This window comes from Oncorhynchus masou, chromosome 27, assembly GCF_036934945.1.
Source record: "Oncorhynchus masou masou isolate Uvic2021 chromosome 27, UVic_Omas_1.1, whole genome shotgun sequence".
Classification (NCBI taxonomy): domain Eukaryota; kingdom Metazoa; phylum Chordata; class Actinopteri; order Salmoniformes; family Salmonidae; genus Oncorhynchus; species Oncorhynchus masou.
In genome coordinates this window covers 48,192,422-48,219,623 of record NC_088238.1, presented here as the reverse complement: position 1 = coordinate 48,219,623, position 27,202 = coordinate 48,192,422, and the positions used below count along the sequence as shown (strand labels likewise).

Genomic DNA, 27,202 nt, shown 5'->3' with positions numbered 1-27,202 from the left:
CAGGGTGACTAAAGTTGCCTCCCAATTGGCTCCCTATTTCCTATATAGTGTAGTCCACAACTTTTGACCAGGGCCCCTTAGAGGGATGGGTTTAAGAGGTATTTAAAGCAGCATGTATCAATGATCAATAATGATCAATGGATGGTCAACGCCAGCGAGTTTAAGAGCACAATGGGAGAAATGGCAGAGGGCAAACAAACAAGCACGAAGGCAAAACCATTAGAGACCTCTATCAACCTCTAGGACTTATTGTGTTTTGTTCGGTGCTGTTCGGTACTGTTTGGTAGCTCTTTACATTTAATGTCGCTAATGAATCGCTGAGCTGTTTAGTCTCCTCAAACCAGTAGCTCTGTCCCAAATAGGACACCGTTCACTACATTATGTACTTCTTGCCTTATGGGCCATGGCCAAAATAAGGTGCCATTTCGGACACAAACCATGTCTAATCTTCATCCTACTGGACATTGTTTAACCTGGCACAGAATAATTGCTTGCCGCCACCACTGCTTCTCACTCTCTCTCTCTCTTGCAGGCTCACCAGGGGCAATTATTATTGGCCTGGTATACCCTCCTTCAATAGTCCTGAACCCAATTTGCCACACAAATTAACCATGCAGGGTTTGGAGAAAATGAGAGGGAGAGGAAGAGAGAGACAGCGAGAGAGAGAGAGAGAGAGAGAGAGAGAGAGAGAGAGAGAGAGAGAGAGAGAGAGAGAGAGAGAGAGAGAGAGAGAGACAGCGAGACAGAGAGAGAGGGAGAGAGAGAGAGAGAGAGAGCGAGGGAGAGGGAGAGAGAGGTTCTGGAGGTAAAACAACAGAAAAACCACAAACATAATCACAGTCCTATGTCAACACAGGGCCCTTTCTATCCATGCTTAGTATCCACATATTAACCAAACAATGCATTGCCATATTGCATTCGCCCGTGTTAATATCGTTAGCGCCAAAACCCTTCCTACGTGTGTGCGTGTCCTGTCCGGGGACATTTGTTACTCTTTTTTCCCAGCCTTTGCGGGAGAGGTGAGTGCAGTCAGCCGGGCATGGACACACAGAGGCCTGGCTCCAAGGATGGTGCCATCTGTTGAGCAGGCAGAGTCAGCCATTTTCGCCTTCTCACGTGTCTCATATCCTCCGCCATATCCCTTAGAATGCTAGGCTAACACACCCCAGTTGGGCTAACGCACTGCACTGACGGAGGCATGCAGCTTCCCTTCTTTCTCTAGGGGGTTTTAGAGGGTTAAAGTGAGGCGGTGGGTGGTGGGGTTATTCCGTTGTTATTTTGGCCTTTCCTCTCACTGCTAGAGCAGTATTGGGGAGAACCCTGGAGCTGAGCTGAGCTGAGCAGCTGAAGTGTTTATGCAGATGCAGTGGCACACTAGAGAGGGAAAATACAGGGACACCGTCGCTTGTCTGGGGCTAACGCACAGGCACAAAAATGGACAGAACGAAGGGACGTGGGAGGAAAGGATAGAGGGAGAAGGAATATCCGCAACACAACAATGAATAAAATACATACTTAAGCTGAGTATTAAAGCTGGATAAAGCTGAGAGAAGAATATAGCTGGATCCCTTAGAAAATATGTACTACTTCAAGATGGTTTGGCTCTACTTGGCTCTCTGTGCACTCACACCTCAGCTGGCAACACTGGCCTGTCATACAACCCCCGATCCCCAACCCCCTGTCTCCTGCGTTACTCAGTCATTGCTAGACAGCTGTCGCCTCCCCTCGCGGTAAATTTGTTTTGGCTTGGAAGTGATGAACCAGCACAGCTGTCCAAAGGGCTATAAGAGCAGCTGTTAGCACGCAGACCGTAACAGGGAGAGAAGGGAAGGTGGGGGTTAGGGTTAAGGGGGTTGGATGGCCAAGTGCACTTGTGGTTGTCTCATCGGTAACATCTGTGCTCAAATTCACCCCTGGAATGTCCACTGGCGACTCAAGATTGGATGTCTGGTAGTTGGCTTTCCTTTATTGTATTTTGTATGACACATTTGTCACCTTAACTATGTGTACATGGCAACATCCACCATGTTCTATTTCCAAAAGATTGATAGTTGTGCTCAATAGAAAGCACATCAAAAGCTGCTGTGATTATGATGGCAAAGTCAATAAAAACCAGAATCCTCGAGACACAAAATTCTCACCTGAAGTGAAACTTTTCCATTCATCTTTCTCCCACAGTGACATGCCATGGGAGGGAGTATGGAGCATGAAACAGATTGCAGGGAACGTTTCTCAACCACAAAGTTTCAAGTCTCGCCCATCAATTTAACTTTTGCTATTCCCTCGTCTCTGACCTTGGGTGAACGCTCCGTCTTCCAAAGATATTCGAGCTGACGAGTGAGATTCCCGCGGTGTGACGGGTGTAATAAAACTTTGATTCACATGCACCTGCTTCCTGGAACTTAGTGATTCATGGGAAGTAGTGTTAACCAGGGAAAATGGAGTGAGAGAAGCTCAATGGAGTCTGAAACTATTGTCACACTGCTGTCACACCTCAATGGAGTCTGAAACTACTGTCACACTGCTGTCACACGTCAATGGAGTCTGAAACTACTGTCACACTGCTGTCACACCTCAATGGAGTCTGAAACTACTGTCACACTGCTGTCACACCTCAATGGAGTCTGAAACTACTGTCACACTGCTGTCACACCTCAATGGAGTCTGAAACTACTGTCACACTGCTGTCACACCTCAATGGAGTCTGAAACTACTGTCACACTGCTGTCACACCTCAATGGAGTCTGAAACTACTGTCACACTGCTGTCACACCTCAATGGAGTCTGAAACTACTGTCACACTGCTGTCACACCTCAATGGAGTCTGAAACTACTGTCACACTGCTGTCACACCTCAATGGAGTCTGAAACTACTGTCACACTGCTGTCACACCTCAATGCTCAGATTTCAACTCCTAACATCATGTCATTCCAATTCAACATATTTTCGTGGTGGAAATGTCATGTTTACAGTGCCTTCAGAAAGTATTCCTACCCCTTGACTAATTCCACATTTTGTTGTGTTACATCCTGAATTCAAAATAGATTCAATAAATAATAATCTCACCCATCTACACACAATACCCCATAATAACAAAGTGAAAAACATGTTTTTAGCTATTTTTGTACATTTAGAGAAAAATAAATACAGGAAAAATCCCACTTAAATAAGTATTCATACCCCTGAGTCAATACTTGTAGAAGCGCCTTTGGAAGCGATTGCGGCTGTGAGTCTTTCTGGGTAAGTCTCTGAGAACTTTCCACACCTGGATTGTGCAACGTTTGCCATTATTCTTTTCAATATTCTTCAAGCTCTGTCAAATTGCTTGTTGATTATTGTTAGACAACCATTTTCAGGTCTTGCCATAGATTTTAAAGTAGATTTAACTCAAAACTGTAATTCGGCCTCTCGAGAACATTCACTTTCTTCATGGTTAGCAACTCCAGTGTAGATTTGGCCTTGAATTTTAGGTTACGGTCCTGCAGAAAGGTGAATTCATCTCCCAGTGTCTGGTGGAAAGCAGACCGAACCAGGTTTTTCTCTAGGATTTTTCCTGTGATTAGATCCATTCCATACATTTGTTTGATCCTGAAAAACACTCCAGTCCTTAACGATCAAAAGCATACCCATAACATGATGCAGCCAATATGGAGCGTGGTACTCAGTAATGTGTTGTATTGGATTTTCCCCAAACATAACACTGTATTCAGGACAAAAAGTGAATTGCTTTGCCATATTTTTTTTGCAGTATTTCTTTAGTGCCTTGTTGCAAACAGGATAAAACAAGGGACTTGCTGGCGAGGAAGGAAATCCCTGAGCATTTTCCTTCCTCTCCAGCAACTAAGTTAGGAAATATGTCTGTATCTTTGTTATGACTGCGTGTTTTTTTTTACCCATCTACCAATAGGTGCCCCTCTTTGCAAGGCATTGGAAAACCTCCCTGGTCTTTGTGGTTGAATCTGTGTTTGAAATTCACTGTTCAGCTGAGGGATTTCAGAGATAACTGTAGGTGTGGGGTACAGAGATGAGGTTTGTCATTCAAAAATCATGTTAAACACTATTATTGCACAGAGTGAGTCCGTGCAACTTATTATGTGACTTTTAACCAATTTGTAAGTCGCTCTGGATAAGAGTGTCTGCTAAATGACTTAAATGTAAATGTAAATGTACTCCTGAACTTATTTAGGCTTGCCATAACACAGGAGGAGTTGAATAGTTAATTGACTGAAGACATTTCAGATTTACATTTTTTATTAATTTGTACAAATTTTGAAAAACATAATTTCATTTTGACATTTTGAGATATCGTGTGTAGGCCAATTACCACAAATCTAAATTGTATCAATTTTAGAGTCAGGCTGTAACACAAGAAAATGTGGAAAAAGTCAAGGGGTGTGAATACTTTCTGAAGGCACTGTATATCTACGGTTGTTTTTTGGGTCCCAGATATTGATAGTTATCTCCATATTGGATTAGAATGTAGGGGCATGGATATGGCCTTGTACTCATCGGGGTGTTGGGTAGAGAGAGGGAGATAGAGGGGGAAAGCATGGAAGTGTGTGTGAGTTGGTGTGTGTAATAACACTTGACACTTAGATATCATAAGACATCTTTCTTCCCTACAAGGGCGCAAACAGAGGACAAAGAGCGGACGAGAGAAGAAGTGACACTTACTTTCGGCGTTGGCGAGGAGGAGGAGAAGACCCAGGACGAGCAGCACGGGTCTGGCTATGTGCATCATGGGACAGCTTGGCACCAGCATGCTTTGGCAGCCTCAGTGGTCTGATTTCTCAGATGCAGGATATTCACAGCCTGTGGGGGAGGGGAGAGAGAGAGAGAGGGAGAGAGAGAGAGAGAGGGAGAGGAGAGAGAGAGAGAGAGAGAGAGAGAGAGATGAAATAAAGCGGTTTGGCTTCATGTACTTTATCTATCTAGTGCAGATTTGTGACATACCCACACAGACTCAGTAGGTTTTGACAGCTAAAGAGGAGAGAGGGTAATATGCTCGCAGGCTATATTCTGGCACTTTAGAACATACATTAGTGCTCGCACATACACACACGCACGTACACGGATGGAAGGACACACCTTCTCTAATCAAATATAAGAATAATAAGAATATAATAGAATAAGAATATTTCTGAACTATTCACATACATTCAACATGCTAGCAGCAGAATTCTAACCTGTTTAGCCTGCTATGGGTGACTAACTCAAACCGTCCCCAGAGAACCATACAGTTAGCCATTCAACTCACGGACATTTGAGTAATTTAGCAGACACATTTAGCAGAGCAACTTACAGTAGTGTTAGGATGAATTCATCACACTTTTTCTCATGCTCAACCAACTGAGCCACACGAGACACAGCACCTAACCTCTGCTCTCGTTCTTTAGTGAGTTTATGGTGAGACGGTTAAGAGAAGCCAGTAATAGATTGGTGGATTTCTCTCCAGACAAGTGCTATCCACTGACTATGGAGTGATACATTGCCACTATTGCACTTAGTACCCTTAAAACCATTCAGCTCATATTCATGCCCTGTCTTACACCACTTAGCCAAAGCTTTAATAGATAGCTTCAAGAGTCTCCAAATAGATAAGGACCAACAAAAAAAAGAGTGCAACACATCTATACATTTTGATGGAGTAAGCTACAGTAGCATTAGTACATGCTAGCAACACCTCCTCTATCAAGAGCTGCTTGGAGTACACATAAAATCTATGACAGAGTACACTCTTAGAAAAAAAGGTGCTATCAGGAATCTAAAAGGATTCTAGAGCTGTCGCCATAAGATAACCCATTTGGTTCCAGGTAAAAATCCTTTTGGTGCCAGGTGAAACTCTTTTGGGTTCCATGTAGAACCTTTTTCTAAACGTGTAGGCTAGGCTCAGCTCGTGTTTGCGCTCATGTTTGCTACCCCTTCCTTTATCAAGAGCCACTATGTGGATGGGGAAAATCGATGTGACAAAGCATGATAGCATTAGCAAGTAACCCACTCGATTCCACATCATCCATTCGCTAAAGCCAGGTCTTGATCCCTGGTGACCAATATGTTGTGGTTTCTGAGATGTAAAACACTTTTCCAAGCATTGTAAAGACCTGATAATCGATGTAGATCTGAGCCTAAAATGGTCTGGAATGCACCCAAACTGACTAGGTTAACTTGTCGGAGGTAAACTAAAACTGGGAGTCGTCAGATGGACACATCATTTGACCTCTGACCTCTTTTACAGTTTGACATTTAGCGGGTTAGCACCGAAGGCTAGTTGACGGATAGCATGAACCATTTGCACATTAGCCACACCACAGGCCTAGATATGGCACTGTTCACCCGCACAAAAGCATTACAGGAATCACATAATCCCTTTACGTATGGGGCTTGTTCACCCGGCTATTTATCTGATGATTTAAAACAAATAAAACATCTAGAAAACCCAAAGCTCAATCAGTGGGGTAGACGATGACAAAGTACCTAATTTCCCTGCTACCCATCTCCCCGTCCTTTCTCTCCCCCTGTGGGATAACTTTTATTCCTTTGACTGTAAATGGCAGAAGAGACAGGGAGATAGTGCACCTGTCACATTCGATTTGTATCATGGGGAGATAGACAGGACTACCTGTCTCAGAGCGCTGTGAGGCCGGTGGCGTCCGAGGTACGCGTGGCAAACTGAATCAATTTGAGGCAATCTCAACCAACACACACACACACACATACAATGGCTCACGTGCACACACACACACAAACAGATTTTCCGCATGACTAGAGTATTTATAGTGTATTTCATTTCATTACACTGTGTAAGGACAGGGTTATCACTGAAAGTCTAATCCATAGTAAGCAACGGCATTACACAAAGCTCTTCTATTCAAGGTCACTGACATCTTCTCTTACTGCTGCCTTGCATGTGTAGTAGCCATTCTTCCAAAGTCGGGGTTGATAGCCTTTGCGTCAATTAATGTCGTGTGAACTTCCACAATGACATAACATTAGGAGTCCTCACTATACACAGTACTCAGCAGCTCTCCCTTGCTCCCTCCACCGCCCTCCACATGCTGATACAGAGAAACAAAGCCATCTGCATGTTTTGTAAGCACCAACCATGGGAGAGGAAGGCTGTGCCATCCATGTGAACACAAGCACCCCTAATGTGAACAAAGTAGCTGACAAGAATTGGACAATGGCTACTCTGATGTCATATGTGGACTTTTGTTCCAGCATTAAGGTCTTGTCACAGAATACAGTTAAAGGGAGGAGGCAGGGTAGGCAAGGTGCACTTAGTCACCCTCTGAACAGCATGTCTGTAGCGAGAATGGTGCAGCGTGTTGGCAGTGTGTATGATAGTACCTGCATGCATGTGTGTATGTGGGTACGTTCATGTGTGGGTGTGTTTCCTACAGGGCTGAGCTCTAACCAACAACTACAGCAGCATCGCCAGCGTTACCCAACGCACACTGCTACCTCAGATATTACCTCTGACCTTCGACACAAAAGCTTTTGTTCCCTAATATGGCCGCTGTGTTACATGTGTCAGTTCAATTTCACACATACAGAGATGCTGATGCTTCCCTTGAACATTTATTGCTGGGGAAAAAAGGAAGAGAAAAAATATTGTCCTTTCTTTCCAAGCCTCTCAGCGGTATTATTGTTACTATTCAGTGGTTTTCCATTCAAAGTGCCGAGTTGTGATAGGATCATGCATTATTAAACAAAAGGCCGACAACATGCACAATGTTAATTAGAAAAAGGGGAAGATATTGCCAGGCAGTGTCGGAGGAGAGAAAGAAAGAAAGAGAGAGAGAGGGTTGGTGAGTTATCGTTTGTTCTCCCCTGATTCTTATCACTCCCTGAGAGGTTGATAGAAGAGGGAAACACTGAAGAGAGGGATTCTCTATAGAAAGGATAGCCTGTTTTGTGTCTTCTACTATTGCATGTGGGAGTTCTATGTTTCAAACAAGGTCTATCAATTTAGATTCCGAGCTTTTAGATACTGATGTGTGAACTACCATTTGTTGTTCAAATGTCTTGAGATGGGTGTTGATCGTCAAACAGAAGCTAACAGGAATCCCTTGTCATCTATTTCAATGTAAGTAACCATCATGCTGGGGTGGTCATGACCCTGAAGGCATGCTGTTATAGTACCTAATACCATCTCTGATGGGACATTCTTTGTTAGCGTGCTATCATAGCCTGCTAGTATATCCACAATATAACACAAATTGATGGGAACCAAATGCTAACACCAGAATCTTATGGATGCAACTGTTTTTAATAAGTTTGGTCTGGGACAAAATTTAAAAAAACAAAAACAATACCCATAACCAGCCTTCATAACAAACTCATCTTTCGTGCGCCTTGCCTCAGTTTTGCTTCAAATAAGTCCATTGGGTTTCAAGGGGGCTCTTTATGTTTGTGAATAACATGCAATGCCTTGCCCATCTTATAAAATGGATTGCATGGAAACTGTTGTTGTTCTCCCCAAAAAATGCCCACAAAAATACCAGGCATGACTATTAAGTCAACCCCTTCCTTAATTGTGTCCACACACGCAAAGACAGAACTGCCACAAGGAATTGGTGCAAGACAAATACAGTTTTTGCCTTTCATGAACTGTTCCATTTCCTTGTTTGGTCAGGGGTAAACAATACAGTCATTACATAGTCCAACATCATAAATAAAACATGGCAGGTTCCTTGAACTCTTTACTCCAACAACGTAAGGCTATATCTCAGTATCTTCCAGATGCCACACAAGAGGTAAGAGTCAAGAGCTCAAGGACTCTATCCGGCTTAATTAAGGCAGAACCGCTGTACCGTGAAAGAGCGCTCGCCCACCGATTTCAACCGCAAGGTCAAATGGCATCTCTACAGACGGTATAGGGCATTGTGTACCCATCCCTCACCCTCCACGTCTACCCGTCTCAACCATGGTTCCACAGTGGAGAAATGTTACATTAATAGAGTTCAAAGAAGTTTGCATGAAGCGGCATTTACACCCACTCAAGAAGCCCTCAGGGTTATTGCTATGTGTCACATGATTGGAGTTATAGAATGTATCCCGTTGGAACGCTCAACAGAGGCATAAGTCCCCCTAGCAACCGTCCACCCCCCCTGTCAAAAAGGGTGCGGGCTAAGTCAGAGTGGCAGCCCATGAGCTCGGGATGCTGGCTGCACCTATTACGCATGACACATGCAGTAGTCTTTTATCTTACCTCTTTCTGCTCATCTCTCTCTCTCTCTCTCTCTCTTGGTCTCTCTTTCTCTCTCTCAAAAAAGCCTCCTTCCTTCCATCTTCTTCCATGACCTGCTTCAATGTTCTCTTCCCCTCTCTTTCACTATCATTCTTCTGCCCTTCTCTCTCTCTTTTCTCTCTCTCTCTCTCACTCGCTCATACCTCCTGTCACCATCCTTTTCTCTCTTTCCTTCCTCCATACATCTCTCTCTCACAAAGGGGCGGTTTGATTTAAGACTAGCGTCAGGACCGTTTCTCACGCATCGCCACCAGATCAGTAGGCACGTGTAATAACATTCCTCAAGCTAAGCTAAGCTATGCCCTCAAGTGCAGCATCCACATGAAAGCTTCTGACACCTGCAGCTTAAAGGAGTTTATTTGTGGAACTTATTTACTTTTCCCCAACCTCCTCCCGACCTCAGTCAAACAAGCCTCTGACGGTCATATGTAATGTTTTCAGAGATGCTCGTCCCACCCGAGTTCCTCTGTTGTCTCCCTGTTTATTAGAACATTGCCGGTGTCTATTTATGTCAAGGCTTACAAGCTAGCAAGCTATCATTCTCTCTATCATCCCACCCTTTGTTGTTATGAGTGACGGGTTCCGATGACATTTCTTGCGCCAGTAATTGGGTTTAAAAGCACCTGCTGTGGCTGGAACAAGGAAGTGACAGTATCTTGTCCCCAGGTGAGGGTACAGGAAATGCCAAAGCCATTTCACCTCTGCAGTCTTGCTTTTGTTCAGGAGTTTGAACTTTGAGAAGCCTCAAGGGAGATTTGCTTGTTTACCTAATCACCAAAGGTCAATGATAATTAGGTGCATATATCTTTTTAAGGGTGGCTTTGTTACTATCAAGTTGCTATCTGTGACTAGATCTTAGCAGGGCGAGTTTAACTGAATTCAACAGTTTTAACAAGCTGATGTTTCATTGCTGCAAGAAAAACTAACAATGGAACAGAGGCCAAGTACATATATTTTCAGTTTACTATAGTGATACTATGTGAATTCAGCCCACCTACCATGTCCTTATCCAAAAAGTTCTCATCAATACTAGACCAACCATGTCCTGGTCCAAATAGATATCTCATCAATACTAGACCTACCATGTCCTTGTCCAAATAGTTATCTCATCAATTTGCCAGCAGCATACAATTACTTCTGAAGCTAAGCAGGGTTGGTTCTGGTCAGTCTCTGGATGGGAGACCAGATTCTGCTGGAAGTGGTGTTGGAGGGCTAGTAGGAGATACCCTTTCCTCTGGTCTAAGAAAAATATCCCAATGCCCCAGGGCTGTGATTGGGGACAATAGTAGGGTGCTGTCTTTTGGATGGGATGTTAAATGGGTGTCTTGACTCTCTGTAGTCAATAAAGATCCCATGTTAACCCTGGGGTCCTGGCTAAATTCCCAATCAGGACCTTCATGGCCACCTAATCATCCCCAGCTTCCAATTGATTCATTCATCCCCCCTACTATTCCCCAAGTCGTTGGTGTAAATGAGAATGTGTTCTCAGAATGTGTTCTCAGTCAAAAAACTAGACCTACCTTGTCCAAATAGGTATCTTATCAATACTAGACCTACCATATCCTTGTCCAAATAGTTATCTCATCAATACTAGACCTACCATGTCCTTGTCCAAATAGTTCTCATCAATACTAGACCTACCATGTCCATGTCCAAATAGTTCTCTCATCAATACTAGACCTACCATGTCCTTGTCCAAATAATTATCATCAATACTAGACCTACTATGTCCTTGTCCAAATAGCAATCTCACCAAAGTAGCTAGCACTGTCTCCCTCTCACACTTCCTCTATATTTTAACCTGTCCCTCTTTTCTTCTCTTATTTCTCTCACTTTCTTTCTCTCTCTTACCCACATGATATCTCCTCTACCTCTTTTTACCCTTCCCTCTCCCTCTCTCCCCCGCCCTCCTCTACTCCTCTATCTCAGTCTTAGAGCAGCTGTTCAGATGGATGGTCCCCCAGTACACGACCCTGACCAACAGACTGGTGAGTGATTATCCCAGTGCCCTGTTGGGCTGCTCCACTGCACACTGGCATACAGAGTCAAACACACACACACACACACACACACACACACACACACACACACACACACACACACGCGTCATGCACACGCACACCCATGCGAGAACACACACAAAGAGGCCATGTGCACGTGGAAACACACACACACACGCACGTGCACACACACACACACACACACAAGTGCACACACACAAGGTTACACAAAACTGGTAATCTTCAGGGACACAAGGGTGGTGAATAGCATCATCACAACACACAACTGTCTGTTTTTCAATTGACCTTGATGACATTGGCCAACACATGGTTAAATCAATCCCATAGAACACTTTAATGCCTTTTCAATGGGACAATGATAAAAGCATGGCATACATAAGCTCTTGCGAGCCGATTGTCAATAGCTTGCGACTTCCCTTCTGCAATCTATTGAAATCTTTATTTTCCTCTTCTTAGGGTTCCCCCATGCACTCAAGGGGCCGTGTGTTTGTTTGCTGTTGTGGTGAGGCCGATTTGGAAGTGCATAGTGTTTTGTGCTCGCGTCGCTGCCGTCGATTGAAGGACTCTTCTGTATGAGCGCCGTGTTTCATTACTCATTACCGTACAAATGTGCAGCATCTCAAGAACCCATTGTGTGTGTTTGTGTGTCTGTGTGATAAAGAGAGAGAGAGAGAGAGAGAGAGAGAGAGAGAGAGAGAGAGAGAGAGAGAGAGAGAGAGAGAGAGAGAGAGAGAGAGAAAACGGTAGACTTAACAGCCGCCAACCTGAAATCGCCAGGATTATATTTATGCCGCATGAACAGGGGAGGGCCAAATCATGTTACATATTATGAACCAGAAAACAGGGGAGATGGAGGGAGAGGGAGAAATATAAAGAGGTGGCTGAGGAGGAGAGGACGGATCAGGCAGAGAGAGTGAGGTGGGAAAAGAAAGAAAGAAAGAAAGAGAGACAGAGAGAGGGAGAGAGGAGGAGGAGGAGAACAGAACAAGGGTGGAGAGGGGATGATAGAACTGGGCACACTATAACAGTCTGGACGGGTCGCTTCCCAGAATGGTGTAGATGTTCCTTGGTCTCATGTATCACGTAAGTCAGTAGCATTGTTCCAGGGCGTCAGTGTGCTACGCACATACCGGTCGAGGCACTAGCTCTGATCCATGGCGTTATGTTAACCACTATTGCTTGTGCAGCTAGCTAGTACACACTAGCTAGTACTCATCAACTGACTTGCCTAGTAAAATAAATTATTTTTTAAATACACACCAGCTAGGCTAGCTAACCGGTACACTCTACCTATCTAGTACTTACACACTAGCTACAACACCAGCTCTAATACACACTAGCTAACTACCTAGCACATACTAGCTAGTACCTACACTACATGTCCAAAAGTATGTGGACAACCCTTCAAATTAGTGGATTTGGCTATTTCAGCCCACCTGTTGCGGACAGGTCTATAAAATTGAGCACACAGCCACGCAATCTCCAAAGTCAAACATTGGCAGTAGAATGGCCCGTTCTGAAGAGCTCAGTGACTTTCAACGTGGCACCATCATAGGATGCCACCTTTCCAACAAGTCAGTTTGTCAAATTTCTGCCCTGCTAGAGCTGCGCAGTCAACTGTAAGTGCTGTTATTGGGAAGTGGAAACAACTAGGAGCAACAACGGCTCAGCCGCAAAATGGTAGGCAACACTAACTCACAAAATGGGGCCGCCGAGTGCTGAAGTGCTTAAAAATCGCCTGTCCTCAGTTGCAACACTCACTAACGAGTTCCAAACTGCGTATGGAAGCAACGTCCGCACAAGAATTGTTCGTCGGGAGTTTCATGAAATGGGTTTCCATGGCCAAGCAGCCGCAGAAGCGAGGTCCATACAGAAAAATGGTTTGTCGAGATCAGTGTGGAAGAACTTGACTAACCTGCATAGAGCCCTGACCTTAACCCCATCAAATACCTTTGGGATGAACTGGAACGCCGACAGCGAGCCAGGCCTAATCGCGCAACATCAGTGCCCGACCTCACTCGTGCTCGTGAATGGAAGCAAGTCCCCCAGCAATGTTCCAACATCTAGTAAAAAGCCTTTCCAGAAGAGTGAAGGCTGTTATAGCACAAAAGGGGAGGAACAACCCATGATTTTTGAATGAAATGCTTGACGAGCATCTCATACTTTTGGTCATGTAGTGTATCTTATAATCCTATATGTAATTTCACCCCCAGTGCTGTTGGTGGCGGTAATGCACCATGCTCTCTGGCACAATTTTGACATCCTGTCTGAGCTTGTATGTCTCACAACATCTGTGGCGTGAGAAGCTATCTGCTGCAACCAGACCCGATTGGACAAATGAGCCATGGTCGGAGTATGAGAACGTGATCCTCTGTTCACACACAGCGCCATACACTCCTGGCATCTTGACATCTACCCCACCACCCAGCCACGGTCTGTGGGAGGATGAATAATATCACTTCCGAGAGAGGAGAGAGGAAAGAGAAGAGAGGAGAAGGGAGAAAGTGGGAAAGAAAAGGGTGGGGTAAAGAGAGAATATAGAGGGAGAGAGGATGGAGAGGGAGATGGAGAGTGAAAGGAAGGGATAGAGAGAGAGCGAGGAAGGGAGGGAGGGAGCCAGGGAGGGATAGAAAATGGAGAGAGAGACACACAGAGAGCGAGAGGGAGGAGAGAAAGGGAGGAAGGCCTAGAGGTAGAGAGACCATTCCCACCCCCTGCCCTTGCACTCATGCAGTTTTATGGAAAACACAGAAGCCATGAGAGTGGGTGTGCTTCTCTGAATAGACAAAACAGCATTCCTCTGTGACGAGCGTGGCATTCTGGCAGAAACCAACAGAGCCCGCTCTTACAGAAAAACCACTGCAATTACATACTTCATAAACTAGACCCTAATGCACAATGCCGTTTTCATAGCTTCACAACAATCACTCCTTATCTCCCATACAACCAGTTCACTCTGAATATCAAGGTATTTTGCCACAGTGACATCTTTGCAGCTTTCGTACCAAGCAGGCTTGTTTTAGAAACGCACTAGTTAAGCAAACACAGATCATGTAAAAAAAAAATTAAAAGACCACTTAAGGCGTACACACTACGCTCAAAGGGCAATGTTGTAATTCAAATGCCTAGAAGCTCTCATTCACTAAATGCTAATTTGCCGTGATGTACCCTGAGCTAAATGTAACGGTACATTATATGTGCGTGACCTATTGCACTATGGTAGGGAGGGTGTATCCGTCCACCCATATCCACTCCATTAGCTTAGCACAAATGTGTTCCATAACATACCGGTAGTGGCATGGCTAATATTTCTACCTCCCAGAAGTACACGTGATAGGTTATCTCATCTTGATGTTGTACCGGCAGCACTTGGCCTGATTAAATGCCTTGTGTGTTTTGCACATTCTTTACCAATAAGGTTGTTTCATGCCCAACTCCCAAGAGACTAGAAACAAATGGTTATTGGTCTATGAAAAACAGCACAAGTCTGCAACTGACACAATAGCCAGGAAGCATTAGCAAAACACAAGCTTATCAGAGACTGTTATGTGAAAATACAGCGCTGCCAAAATGGCTGCTGACTGGACATCAAATGTTATCCCAGATATTGGACGACTTTGCTGAATAAGCAGCAAAGCAATGAAGCAGTGTTGCTCTTTTCGCTCGCTTACCTTTAGGATAATAGGGTTGAAACTTGTTTCAATATTTTGCTGGACCCATTTGTTTAGAAACATAGGCTTTGATATACGTTTTCCAGAGTAATTTCACTGAAAACACAATATTTCTGTATGATTTTGGACCTCTTTGGACAAACGTTAGCTACGCTAAGCTACAGTTCCCACAGACCGTGGGAACAAAATGTGCATCCTAACTTATGGGCCTAGCACTACAAACATTAAGATTGAACACCGGCAGGAGAGAACCATTTTTAACAGGGCAAAAACAATTCATTTGTGTTGACGTGACATTATTACAATTAACCCATCCTCCTATAGCTCTTCCCACCAGCCGCCACTGTAATGTACATATCTACACTTTAAATCATTTTAGATGTGGTTGTACCCATGCCAGTTGAGTGTTTGCTTTTGAAACAAGATAAGCACAACCAATCTTCATCTTGTGAGTCATATTTGCAAAACCAGCACATTTGAAAGGAACGTTTGATAAGTGCCTCTTCCTACACCGGCATTTCTCCATTTACCAAGGGAACGCTGGCTGTTTGCTTATTTTCTTCTCACTTGAACATAGATTGTGAGGTAGCAGTGTATATTCAATATGCTAATGTAAACATTTGATTAACATCCTCAAAAGACCTACAACCAGAGAAATTATGCCAATTTTCTCACAGGCACATATTCTTTTACCCAGTCCTATAAACTGTACAAGCCCTCTCTCAGACACTCAAACACTCACACACACACACACACCTGCCCATGTGCTATCTGAATTGAGATCGGACCCAGGAGCAGGGGATTAACTACTACATTATTACATATTGAAAGTCTCAATTAGGATCTTTAAATAAGAGAAGAGTCGCTGCCAGTGAGATTCTGCCACTGATGTACTACAGGGAAAAGGTGTGTGTATGTGTGTGTGTGTGTGTGTGTGTGTGTGTGTGTGTGTGTGTGTGTGTGTGTGTGTGTGTGTGTGTGTGTGTGTGTGTGTGTGTGTGTGTGTGTGTGTGTGTGTGTGTCGCCACTGATTTGCAGAGGCTGCCTTGTTTCATTGTGACAATAGGCCTGAAGCGTTTGTTTACAGTACATTGCCATCGTTCAGCAGATGCTATTTTTCAGGGCAAATAACAAGGTCAACCATGTACAGTGCAGTAGGCCTCCAATATTGAGAGAGTCCGTTGCTGTAGTAGGGACCCACGAGGGCTGTAATTGCCGCTTCACGTATGACCTTTTCTGTGATGGACTGTTATGTTCATGGAGGTAACTACTGTGTGATGTGTCTGTTCAATCATCTATTATCATCCACATGCGAAGTTCACTTAATGACAAAACAAACATTCCAACAAGGTTTTGCTCTACAATTCACAACTTTGCACACAAACTGTCGTTTTAGTTGGCAGAACTCGCTTGATACTTGTCAGACTACGAGCAAACACTGACATTAATGAGCTATACATTCTCTTGTTCAATATTGCAGCCCAGCGTTGTGATGTATAGCCTTTTAACTTCTCCTTTTGTTTCATGTGAGGGGAGGCATTGCTATTTAGTCGGTGGAAATTAGCCGAGAAAAGGTGCACGTCTGCTAATGCCATGCAAATTCTGCTCTTCTTGTGTGGTATAAATGCTGCTGCTTTCCCCTTCTTTCCCCAGTCTACAATACAGTTAGACATAGACAGCATAGACAGCATACACAGCATAGACAGCATACACAGCATAGACAGCATACACAGCATAGACAGCATAGACAGCATACACAGCATAGACAGCATACACAGCATACACAGCATAGACAGCATAGACAGCATAGACAGCATACACAGCATACACAGCATAGACAGCATACACAGCATAGACAGCATAGACAGCATACACAGCATAGACAGCATAGACAGCATAGACAGCATAGACAGCATACACAGCATAGACATCATACACAGCATAGACAGCATAGACAGCATACACAGCATACACAGCATAGACAGCATAGACAGCATACACAGCATAGACAGCATAGACAGCATAGACAGCATACACAGCAGAGACAGCATAGACAGCATAGACAGCATACACAGCATAGACAGCATACACAGCATACACAGCATAGACAGCATAGACAGCATAGACAGCATACACAGCATAGACAACATAGACAGCATAGACAGCATAGACAGCATAGACAGCATACACAGCATACACAGCATAGACAGCATAGACAGCATACAGAGCATAGACAGCATAGACAGGATACACAGCATAGACAGAATAGACAGCATACACAGCATAGACAGCATAGACAGCATACACAGCATAGACAGCCTTGACAGCATAGACAGCATAGACAGCATACACAGCATAGACAGCATAGACATCATAGACAGCCTTGACAGCATAGACAGCATAGACAGCATACACAGCATAGACAGCATAGACAGCATAGACAGCATACTGCGTAGAGTGTTAGTCATACTGTACGTTGGAAGCGAGGCACAGTCCAAACATTCTTCCTCTGCCGTTGAAACCGCATAAGCACATAATTTCACAGCATCCCTGACAACACCTTCAAACCCTGGCAAAAGACAGCTAGCAAGCTAATGATGCTAACATTTTCAGACTTCGAAGTGTCAGCCACAGCCATTTGCAGAGCCGCAATCAAAGCAAATCTGTCAGAAAAGTGGGGGAGGCACTACAGGCAATGCATTTTGTTTTTTCAGTGCCAGTCAAAGGTTTGGGCGCACCTACTCATTCAAGGGTTTTTCTTTATTTTGACTATTTAGACTAATAGTCTAGACTAATAGTGAAGACATCAAAACTTTGAACTAACACACATCGAATCATGTAGTAACTAAAAAATTGCTAAACAAAACAAAATGTTCTTTAGATTTTAGATTCTTCAAAGTAGCCACCCTTTGCCTGGATGACAGCTTTGCACACTCTTGGCATCCAAAATGTTAAGGGTGGAATTCATTTTTCAGGATCCTCCCTCAGTCCACACCGGTAAAACGGTAAGATTCTCAAACATAAAGAACACCCAAAAGCAGAAGTTAATTGCTAACGATCAGTCTACCTCATGTTTTTGGCATCCATCTTCACACTCTTCTTTCAAATGAACTACAAACAACAGTTGATACCAACTGGCAGTTAAGACGGTGGATACGGGTAGACCTAGAACTTGTACACATGCAGAGACCTCTGTGAGAATGCCTGGGTAAGGAGAGGGACAGTGAGAGAATGCTTGATCCCCTGATCTTTCCCCTGTAGCAGAGTATCATTGGGGGAGAATAAACAGCCTGCAGTTTGCTGATGAACAATTTTCTCTATTCTTTATCTCACTCTGGGATTGTCAGAAAAGGGAGATCTCAGGAGGACATTGGGGGCATTGGCCAGTCGCTGGCAGTTAGCCTGCGTGTGATTGAGGTGTCACTAAATGGCTTGCAGCAGCATTGGGAAAGCTAACTGAAGGCTATTGAAATGGATTGGGACCGCTAGCAGCTGGTAACTGCTACTACGGCTAAACTGTCCCTCCTCCAGGGGAAGAATAAACATTCAAAGACGGGGACTGGTGTTAAGAAGATGCCAAGGTGCTCAGGGGCAAAGTGGCACTGACTTCACAAGTCTTGGATGATGTCCTTACACCCTATTGGTCACGACAAAGAAGAATCTATTAGGTTTTTAGTGAGGAGGAGGTCGAGAAACAAACAAAAGCAAACAACCAAGTCTTCTGTGCAGTGTGTGCTCCTTTGAGAACTTCACAGTTGAGATGTGAAAACTGGGAACAGAACCTAATATAGCGCAGGGTGTATTTGGAGCCGTGAGGACTTGATAGTTACATAGCCAAGCACAAACTCAACAAGCCTTTGCCCTTTAAGGTGGTCGAAATGTGGTTTGTGTTGATGAAAAAGCAGTTCAAAAATGAAGTCAGCAGCCATAACAGTTCAGCAAATCAGATATCCCTCTTGGGTATATTTGACCTTCTGAGTCAGTCAAATATGTTCCGAGCTGAACACAAAAGCATCAGAAAATGCCTTCTTTTGTCAAAGTACCATTCTTTTCACCTGCAAGCAGTCTAATCAGACATCTGACCTTAAAATATCAGAAACGAAGCATCCCGATGGCGCCTGTGACTCAACCGACAACTGTACAGCGACAATGTGTCTGGAACATTCACCTCTGCCTCATTTCTCCTATTAGCTCTCCCTCCTTCACACAAGGTGTTTCAAGTTCATCTCCTCACCTCAAAGGTGGTTCTCTTGACACACGGCGATGGATACCTGACTGGCGCAGTCAAAACATTTAGTCTGTTTGTTTCGGGGGGAGCCGGCCTTATTCGAATCTCTCGCTTCAAACTTCGTCGGCTAACTTTTTCAACTTTGTTGTCCTTACAATGGGCTTGGCAAGGGGACAAAAAGCTTCAAAGGGTTGAAATGTATTCAAGCACATAAATGGCAGATTGGCAAAGAGTACACAAGGAAGCAGGCTGCATAATCTCTGAGCGGGGGAAGAACAGACCTCGTTGCGAGAGTGTGTGTGTGTGAGCATGTGTGTGTGTATACTCTCTTCCAGCATTCAATCTCAAGTGCTTGCTACTGATGTGATTGCTGATTAGAACATAAGCCCCTCCAATCCATTGCTTTGAATGCTTGACTAAGACAGAGATTGTTCTGTAATGGCCATGCCATAAGACAGTGGGCTTTACCTAGTAACTGCCTGTAATTGGCCAGAGGCTTTGACATTTACTTTTGTGTGTAACAGGCAATTACCAGGATAGGATTGTTATTCTTTATTCATTCATTTCGGCAAATTCCTCTCTCTTTGCACTGCACAACCCCTTTATCCATGACCAATCCCTCCACTTATTTTACACACACACACACACACACACACACACACACACACACACACACACACACACACACACACACACACACACACACACAGCCCAATGCATACACACTAACATATTAATATAGAGACACATACACACGCAAGCACAAAACAAGGGCCATTCAACCACCTAGATAAACACTCACGCACACAAGCACAGACACAAACACACACAGCCAGCCACTTTGTCATGCCTCTCCTACTACATTAATGAATTACTAGGGAAAAGTGGGTATAACCTGAATAATCAATGCTGTGGAACAGCATCAGAATCAGACTGTGTGTCGGGTCAGAGGGGGGAGGGAGGGAGGGGGAGGAGAGAGCGAGAGAGAGAGAGAGAGAGAGAGAGAGAGAGAGAGAGAGAGAGAGAGAGAGAGAGAGAGAGAGAGAGTGTGTGTGTGAAGAGAGAGAGGGGGAGTGAAATAAAGAGATGGAGAGAGAGAGAAAGAAGGAGAGAGAGACACAGAAGCACAGATGGCCAGAAAAACATGTCAATTTGTCCACAGTATCATATGCACCATTAGTATGCCGGCCAAGTAATCAGTGAGTGTGTGTGCGTGCACGCTGATGTTGATGCTGCAACAGAACATTTCTCTGATGTCATTTTGAGTTGATAACCTAACAATCCTTTTTCTCTATCTGTAATCATTAAATGCCATCACAACCAAAGGCTCCTCTCTGACTGCACATTTTCAAAGCAGTGAAAATACTGTTAATTCAATTAAACCCATGTCCTTTTTCAGCAACCGTCAAATTGCAATCACAATCATATACATTACAACTGGCAAGCTGTCATACCATTTTGAATGTCAAGTGAAATCCATAACATAATGATATATCCCTTATTTACATCAACTGAATGTTTCTGTTAGATTTCGTCCAATAGCGAACACCCTTCATTCCTGAACTGTGCACTCATTCCCTAATCCCTACACACTTAAAAGCATTGAATTGGTTTAGGCATGGTTACGTTTCCATATACTGTACAGTACCAGTCATTTCCTTTCAAATTGATGGATTCTTTAGTTTATTTGTATCCTGCGTAGTGAATGATTACTGTGAGTATTAATGGAGTCATGAAACTGTGTGTATGCTATTTTTTAAAGGTTGACCTAATCAGTTAAGAGGAAATTGCCTCGGATCAGAGAGCAGGGTCAGGTCCAGAAGATGGACGAGGTGTGATTCTGACATCTGGCTAAACAAAGAGAGGAGCATGGACATTCCACAGAGGAAAGGAGGGAAACTCATTGGGGTCATAAAATGTATAGCTGGGGATGTGACGACCGAAGGGAGGGAAGGGAATAAGAAGTGTTGTAAGCTTTCTAAATGTACGGACTCAGCTGACGGCATCCTTGGTATTAAACACTTGAAATTTCTCTTGTGCTTTTGGTCTCAATTTCTTTTTGCAAAGAGGTAGCAGTTTGCTTTTTAACAAAATGCATGAAGGGAAGCAAACAAGTGCACAATTCAGGATAAAGGAGAGACTATTGGTACATAGCCCTGACTCACGGGAACCCTAAGCCATAAAGATCCTCCAGTCCTCCTCAGACTCTTCAGAGACTGGGTGTCTAACCCTGTGTGACTGCCAAACCTCGGTGTACTAAAGCCAATCTGACTACGGCCAGAGGCATGATCAAGCCCAATCTCACCCTTTTGGACTCTCTATCGCTCATCTACACTGGGGACATCCATCTTGATTTCTGCTGAGTGCCAAAAAGAGACAAAGGGAGGGAGAAGGGGGATAGAGGGAGACGGGTACCCAGATAAGCATGAGGAGACGAGAGGATCAGAGGAGAGGATCTTCTGAGCTTGGCCCCAGAGTGAGAGTGAGAAGAACATCGTCTTTATTTAATTAAAGGGAGGGGAGATAGCGCTGTTAGATGAACGCACGTACGTACACACACACACACACACACACACACACACACACACACACACACACACACACACACACACACACACACACACACACACACACACACACACAACCCTCTCGCCCTCCCCCATACACACACTCGCAGGCGCCAGGACCGAGCACCATAACAGCCCAATGAAATATATTCCGATTAGGGAGGTGTCACATTACTCCTCGGCCCGGATGATAAATACGAGGTTAGCGCCGCCATTAATCTTCTAGACATCCACTGCTGGATGGGGTGACACTGTAATATAATGCAAGCAGCTCATATCACTGGGAGGTCAATATAGTCTGGTCTGAGGGGTTCAAAAGGGCTGAGGAGTTAGGCTTTGGTGTCATTGCTGAAAAGAGACTAACATGCTGCTCAGTAGGATTATATCTTGTTTCTGTGCAGGATTGTGTGAGAGTATGTTTGAGCAAGTGGGGGTGTATTTATGGGAATATTGTGTATGTGTGGGAGAGATTTCCTCCCCTCACAAGACAGTCTTTCTCCCTCTTCTATCCCCCTCCCTCCCCTTCACTCTTCAATCATCTCTGTCTAATCCTCCCATCTCTGTCTACCTACTCAATCTGCTCTCTCTCTCTGTCTACCTCCTCAATCCGCTTTCTCTCTCTCTACCTCCTCAATCCGGTTTTTCTCTCTCTACCTCCTCAATCGGGTTTTCTCTCTCTACCTCCTCAATCCGTTCTCTCTCTAACTCCTCAATCCGCTCTCTCTCTAACTCCTCAATCCGCTCTCTCTCTCTACCTCAATCCGCTCTCTCTCTACCTCCTCAATCCGCTCTCTCTCTCTACCTCCTCAATCCTCTCTCTCTCTACCTCCTCAAGCCTCCCTCTCTCTCTCTCTCTCTCTCTCTCTTTCTACCTCCTCAATCTTCTCTCTCTCTCTCTACCTCCTCAATCCTCTCTCTCTCTACCTCCTCAATGCTCTCTCTCTCTCTCTACCTCCTCAATCCTCTCTCTCTCTCTCTACCTCCTCAAGCCTCTCTCTCTCTAACTCCTCAATCCTCTCTCTCTACCTCCTCAATTCTAGCTCTCTCTACCTCCTCAATCCACTCTTTCTCTCTCTACCTTCTCACTACGCTCTCCCTCTCTGTCATAGAGGGTTTACCGACACATTAGCCTGTGAATGACAGCCCTTAAGTGACATTGTCTTGATAATGAGTACCATCCATAAAACATTAGGACTGGTGAGCACCACACTCCGCAATACACACACTATACACCAGACACAAGTAGACTCAAGGAGGGGAAGAAGGGGGAGGGAGTGTGTGTGTGTGTAGTAGCATGTCTGTTCAGTAAACAATGCCAGATTCCCCAGGGGGAGCCCGGACAGACAGTTCACAGACAGTGGTGGCAATCCTTCCAATACAAACACCAGCATAGTGAAAGGTTAGAGGTGAAGAGCTGAGAAAATTAAGTGGGATAAATAGGTGAAGAGGCCGCAGTGTTGTGTATATTTCGGCGCCACCCACGCTCGCCCGGTTACGTGTTTGATGGAGTGTGGCTGTGTGTCTTTGAGAGCGCGGCCCACTTTTCCCTGGATAAGACCCGACCGTTTGCTAGAGGTTACTCCCACGCATTCCAGATTGCAGGAGGCACTCAGGAGAAGGATGAGGTACTTGGAGAGTGGATCCTGTCCAAATCAGGGAAAGTGTTACTTTTAGTGCTCAGGCAAGTCATGGCTATGAATCTCAAAGCAAACATTCTGTTCATGGTGTTTGCTTGAATAGAGAAAAGAAGAGTCTAGAAAATATTCAGTCACACAGGTCAGTATTGGACTACATCGTCGGATTAGATTATATCAACCAGCATGCATTTCACTTCTATCTGCAATGTGAGATCAGATCTACGCAAAAAAAATTATTGGCCATGTGCACTATGTTAGAGCAAATGCATTGGGTATAAGGCAACTAAAATAAAGACCTACCTTGATTCTGGGACAAGTCAAAAAGGATTATTCCTTTAGGTCATACGGGCATAATATATTTATCATAATCATAATATCAGCAAAAAACAACTAACTCTTTCGACAACAAAAGCAGTTTAATAATGAGGGAAAAAAATCTAAAATAGACACATGAATTAATTATACTGTGGTATTAGAGCTGTCGATCTATTAGGAAAAAAGACGAGTACACATTCCGAACGGTGCCCAGTGAAATGGAGTGGCTATAAACTGGAAAAAATGTAGCTGGAACAGACCACAAGAGTGAACTCAAATTGCAAGGTCAATACGTGGATGATTTTTCTTTCTCCCTGTGTGGATGGATAGTTTGAGTTTTACGTGGTGCATCGACGGAGTTGCAGTGTAATGGATTCTAATGCCTAGGCTTTAGCTCAGAGGGCGAACAGTATTGTCACACAAACCCAGTCAGTCGGTTGCAAGATGGCGCCGACAGAGATGGTCGCCTCGTTTCAGGTCCTTAGGAATCTATACAGTAATTTGTTTTTCATGTATTATTTCTTACATTGTTAGCCCAGAAAATCTCAAGTGTTATTACATACAGCCGGGAAGAACTATTGGATATAACAGCGATGTAAACTTCCCATCATTACGACCAGGAATACGCCTTTCCCGAAGCGGATCCTTTGTTCGGAACTCCACCCTGGACCTGCGATCTTATACTCTATGTCAACTGGAAACTATATATCCTGAGGCTGCATTTATTGTAGCTGGGGATTTTAACAAAGCTAACCTAAGAACCATACTTAAATTCTATCAGCATATCGAATGCAAGCCAAGAGCTGGTAGCTTTCTGGATCATTGCTACTCGAACTTCTGCGACGCATACAAAGCCCTCCCCCGCCCTGCCTTCGGCAAATCTGACCGAGTCTCCATTTTGTTGCTCCCAGCCTATAGACAAAAACTAAAACAGGAAACGCCCATGCTCAGGTCTGTATGCCACGCTTCAAGATTGCTTCAATCACGTGGACTGGGATATGTTCCGGATAGCCTCAAACAATAACATGTTGTTTTTATTTAGCCCCTTTTTTCATGGTATCCAATTGGTAAGAGTGGCAGTCTTGTCTCATGGCTGCAACTCCCATACGGACTCAGGAGAGGCGAAGGTCAAAAGCACAACCCAACCTAGCCACACTGCTTCTTGACAACTTGCCATCTTGCAAGTTTATTAGCAAGTGCATCGGAGCTGTTGTACCCTCTGTGACCATTAAAATCTTCCCTCACTTGAAACCGTAGATTGAGAGTCGCAATTCAATGGCTCAAACACGAGACGTATGTGACAGTCAATGTGACAGTCAATCACGGATTACAAAAAGAAAACCAGCCCCGTCACAGACACCGACGTCTTGCTCCCAGATAAATTACACAACTTCTTTGATCGCTTTGAGGACATGGCCCGCTACCAAAGCCTGTGGGCTCTCCTTCTCCTTGGACAATGTGAGTAAAACATTTAAACGTGTTAACCCTCGCAAGGCTGCCGGCCCAGACCGCATCCCTAGCCGTGTCCTCAGAGCATGCGCAGACCAGCTGTCTGGTGAGTCTACAGACATATTCAACCAAACTCTATCCCAGTCTGTTGTCCCCACATGCTTCAAGACAGCCACCATTGTTCTTGTTCCCAAGAAAGCTAAGTAAACTGAACTAAATGACTAAATAAATGACTAAATATTGCCCCATTGCACTCACTTCTGTCATCATGAAGTACTTTGAGAGACCAGTCAAGGACCATATCACCCCCACCCTCCCAGATACCCTAGACCCACTTTAATTTGCTTACCGCCCCAATAGATCCACTGACGATGCAATCACCATCACACTGCACACTGCCCTATCCCATCTGGACAAGAGGAATACCTATGTAAGAATGCTGTTCATTGGCTACAGCTCAGCATTTAATACCATAGTACCCTCCAAACTCGTCATTAAGCTCGAGACCCTGGGTCTCGACCCCGCTCTGTAAAACAGATCCTGGACTTTCTGATAGGCCGCCCCCCCATGTGGTGAAGGTAGGAAACAACATCTCCAACCCGCTGATCCTCAACACTGTGGCACCACAAGGGTGCGTTCTCAGCCCTCTCCTGTACTCCCTGTTCACCCATGACTGCGTGGCCATGACACTTCCAACTAAATCATCAAGTTTGCAGACGACACTACAGTGGTAGGCCTGGTTACCAACAACAACGAGACGGCCTACAGGGAGTTGGTGAGGGCCCTCGGAGTGTAGTGTCAGGAAAATAACCTCTCACTCAACGTCAACAAAACAAAGGAGATGATCCTGGACTTCAGGAAACAGCAGAGGGAGCACCCCCCATCCACATCAATGGGACAGTAGTGGAGAAGGTGGAAAGTTTTAAGTTCCTCTGCGTACACATCAAAGACAAACTGAAATGGTCCACCCACACAGACTGCATGGTGAAGAAGGCGAAACAGCTCCTCTTCAACCTCAGGAGGCTGAAGACATTTGGCTTGTCACCTAAAACACAATCGAGAGCATCCTGTCGGGCTGTATCACCGCCTGGTACGACAACTGCACCGCCCTCAACCGCAAGGCTCTCCAGAGGGTAGTGCGGTCTGCACAACACATCACCGGGGACAAACTACCAGCCCTCCAGGACACCTACAGCACCTGATGTCACAGGAAGGCCAAAAAGGCCATCAAGGACAACAACCACCCGAGCCACTGCCTGTTCACCCCGCTATCATCCAGAAGGCGAGGTCAGTACAAGTGCATCACATCTGGGACCGAGAGGCTGAAAAACAGCTTCTATCTCAAGACCATCAGACTGTTAAACAGCCATCACTAACATAGAGAGGCTGCTGCCAACATACAGAGTCATATCTCTGGCCACTTAAATAAACAGACTTAATAAAGGTATCACTAGTCACTTTAACTAACGGCACTTTAATCAAGTTTACATATGCTACATTACTCATCTCATATGTGTATATACTGTATTCTATACCATCTACAGCATCTTGCCTATGCCGCACGCCATCGCTCATCCATATATTTATATGTACATATTCTTATTCATCCCTTTACATTTGTGTGTATTTCCGTGAATAAGGTAGTTGTTGTGAATCTATTAGATTACTTGTTAGATTTTACTGCATAGTCGGAACTAGAAGAACAAGCATTTCGCTACACTCGCATTAACATCTGCTAACCATGTGTATGTGAGCAATAACATTTGATTTGATTTGAGTCACATGTACAGCGTATGGGAGACTTGAGACGCGCCAGTATAAACAGTATAAAAGGGTATCGTAAACAATGTACAGTCTTCATATGGGGCCTAATCCGCACTGATAGTTAGAGTGGACACTCCCCCACTGAGAATGGATCCCCAGTAAAATACACACACACACACCTATACACAAACAATCCTACACACACACACACACACACACACACACACACAAACTCCACTCGCATACTCAAATTACACAATTTATTGAATTCCTCAGCGCTGTGCTCCATAAAACCCAGA

General features: G+C 44.4%; 1 protein-coding gene across 25 annotated transcripts in view; it reads right to left on the bottom strand.

The window, feature by feature from the left end:
- LOC135516331 (receptor-type tyrosine-protein phosphatase delta-like) overlaps positions 1 to 27,202 on the bottom strand; it is a 606,705-nt gene that overhangs the window by 157,897 nt on the left and 421,606 nt on the right. For all 25 annotated transcript variants that reach the window (XM_064940532.1, XM_064940530.1, XM_064940540.1 and 22 more), the window contains one exon: positions 4,676 to 4,813. In XM_064940532.1, the coding sequence (XP_064796604.1) occupies positions 4,676 to 4,763 (88 nt within the window). In that variant the 5' untranslated portion in view covers positions 4,764 to 4,813. The remainder of the gene's footprint in view (positions 1 to 4,675; positions 4,814 to 27,202) is intronic.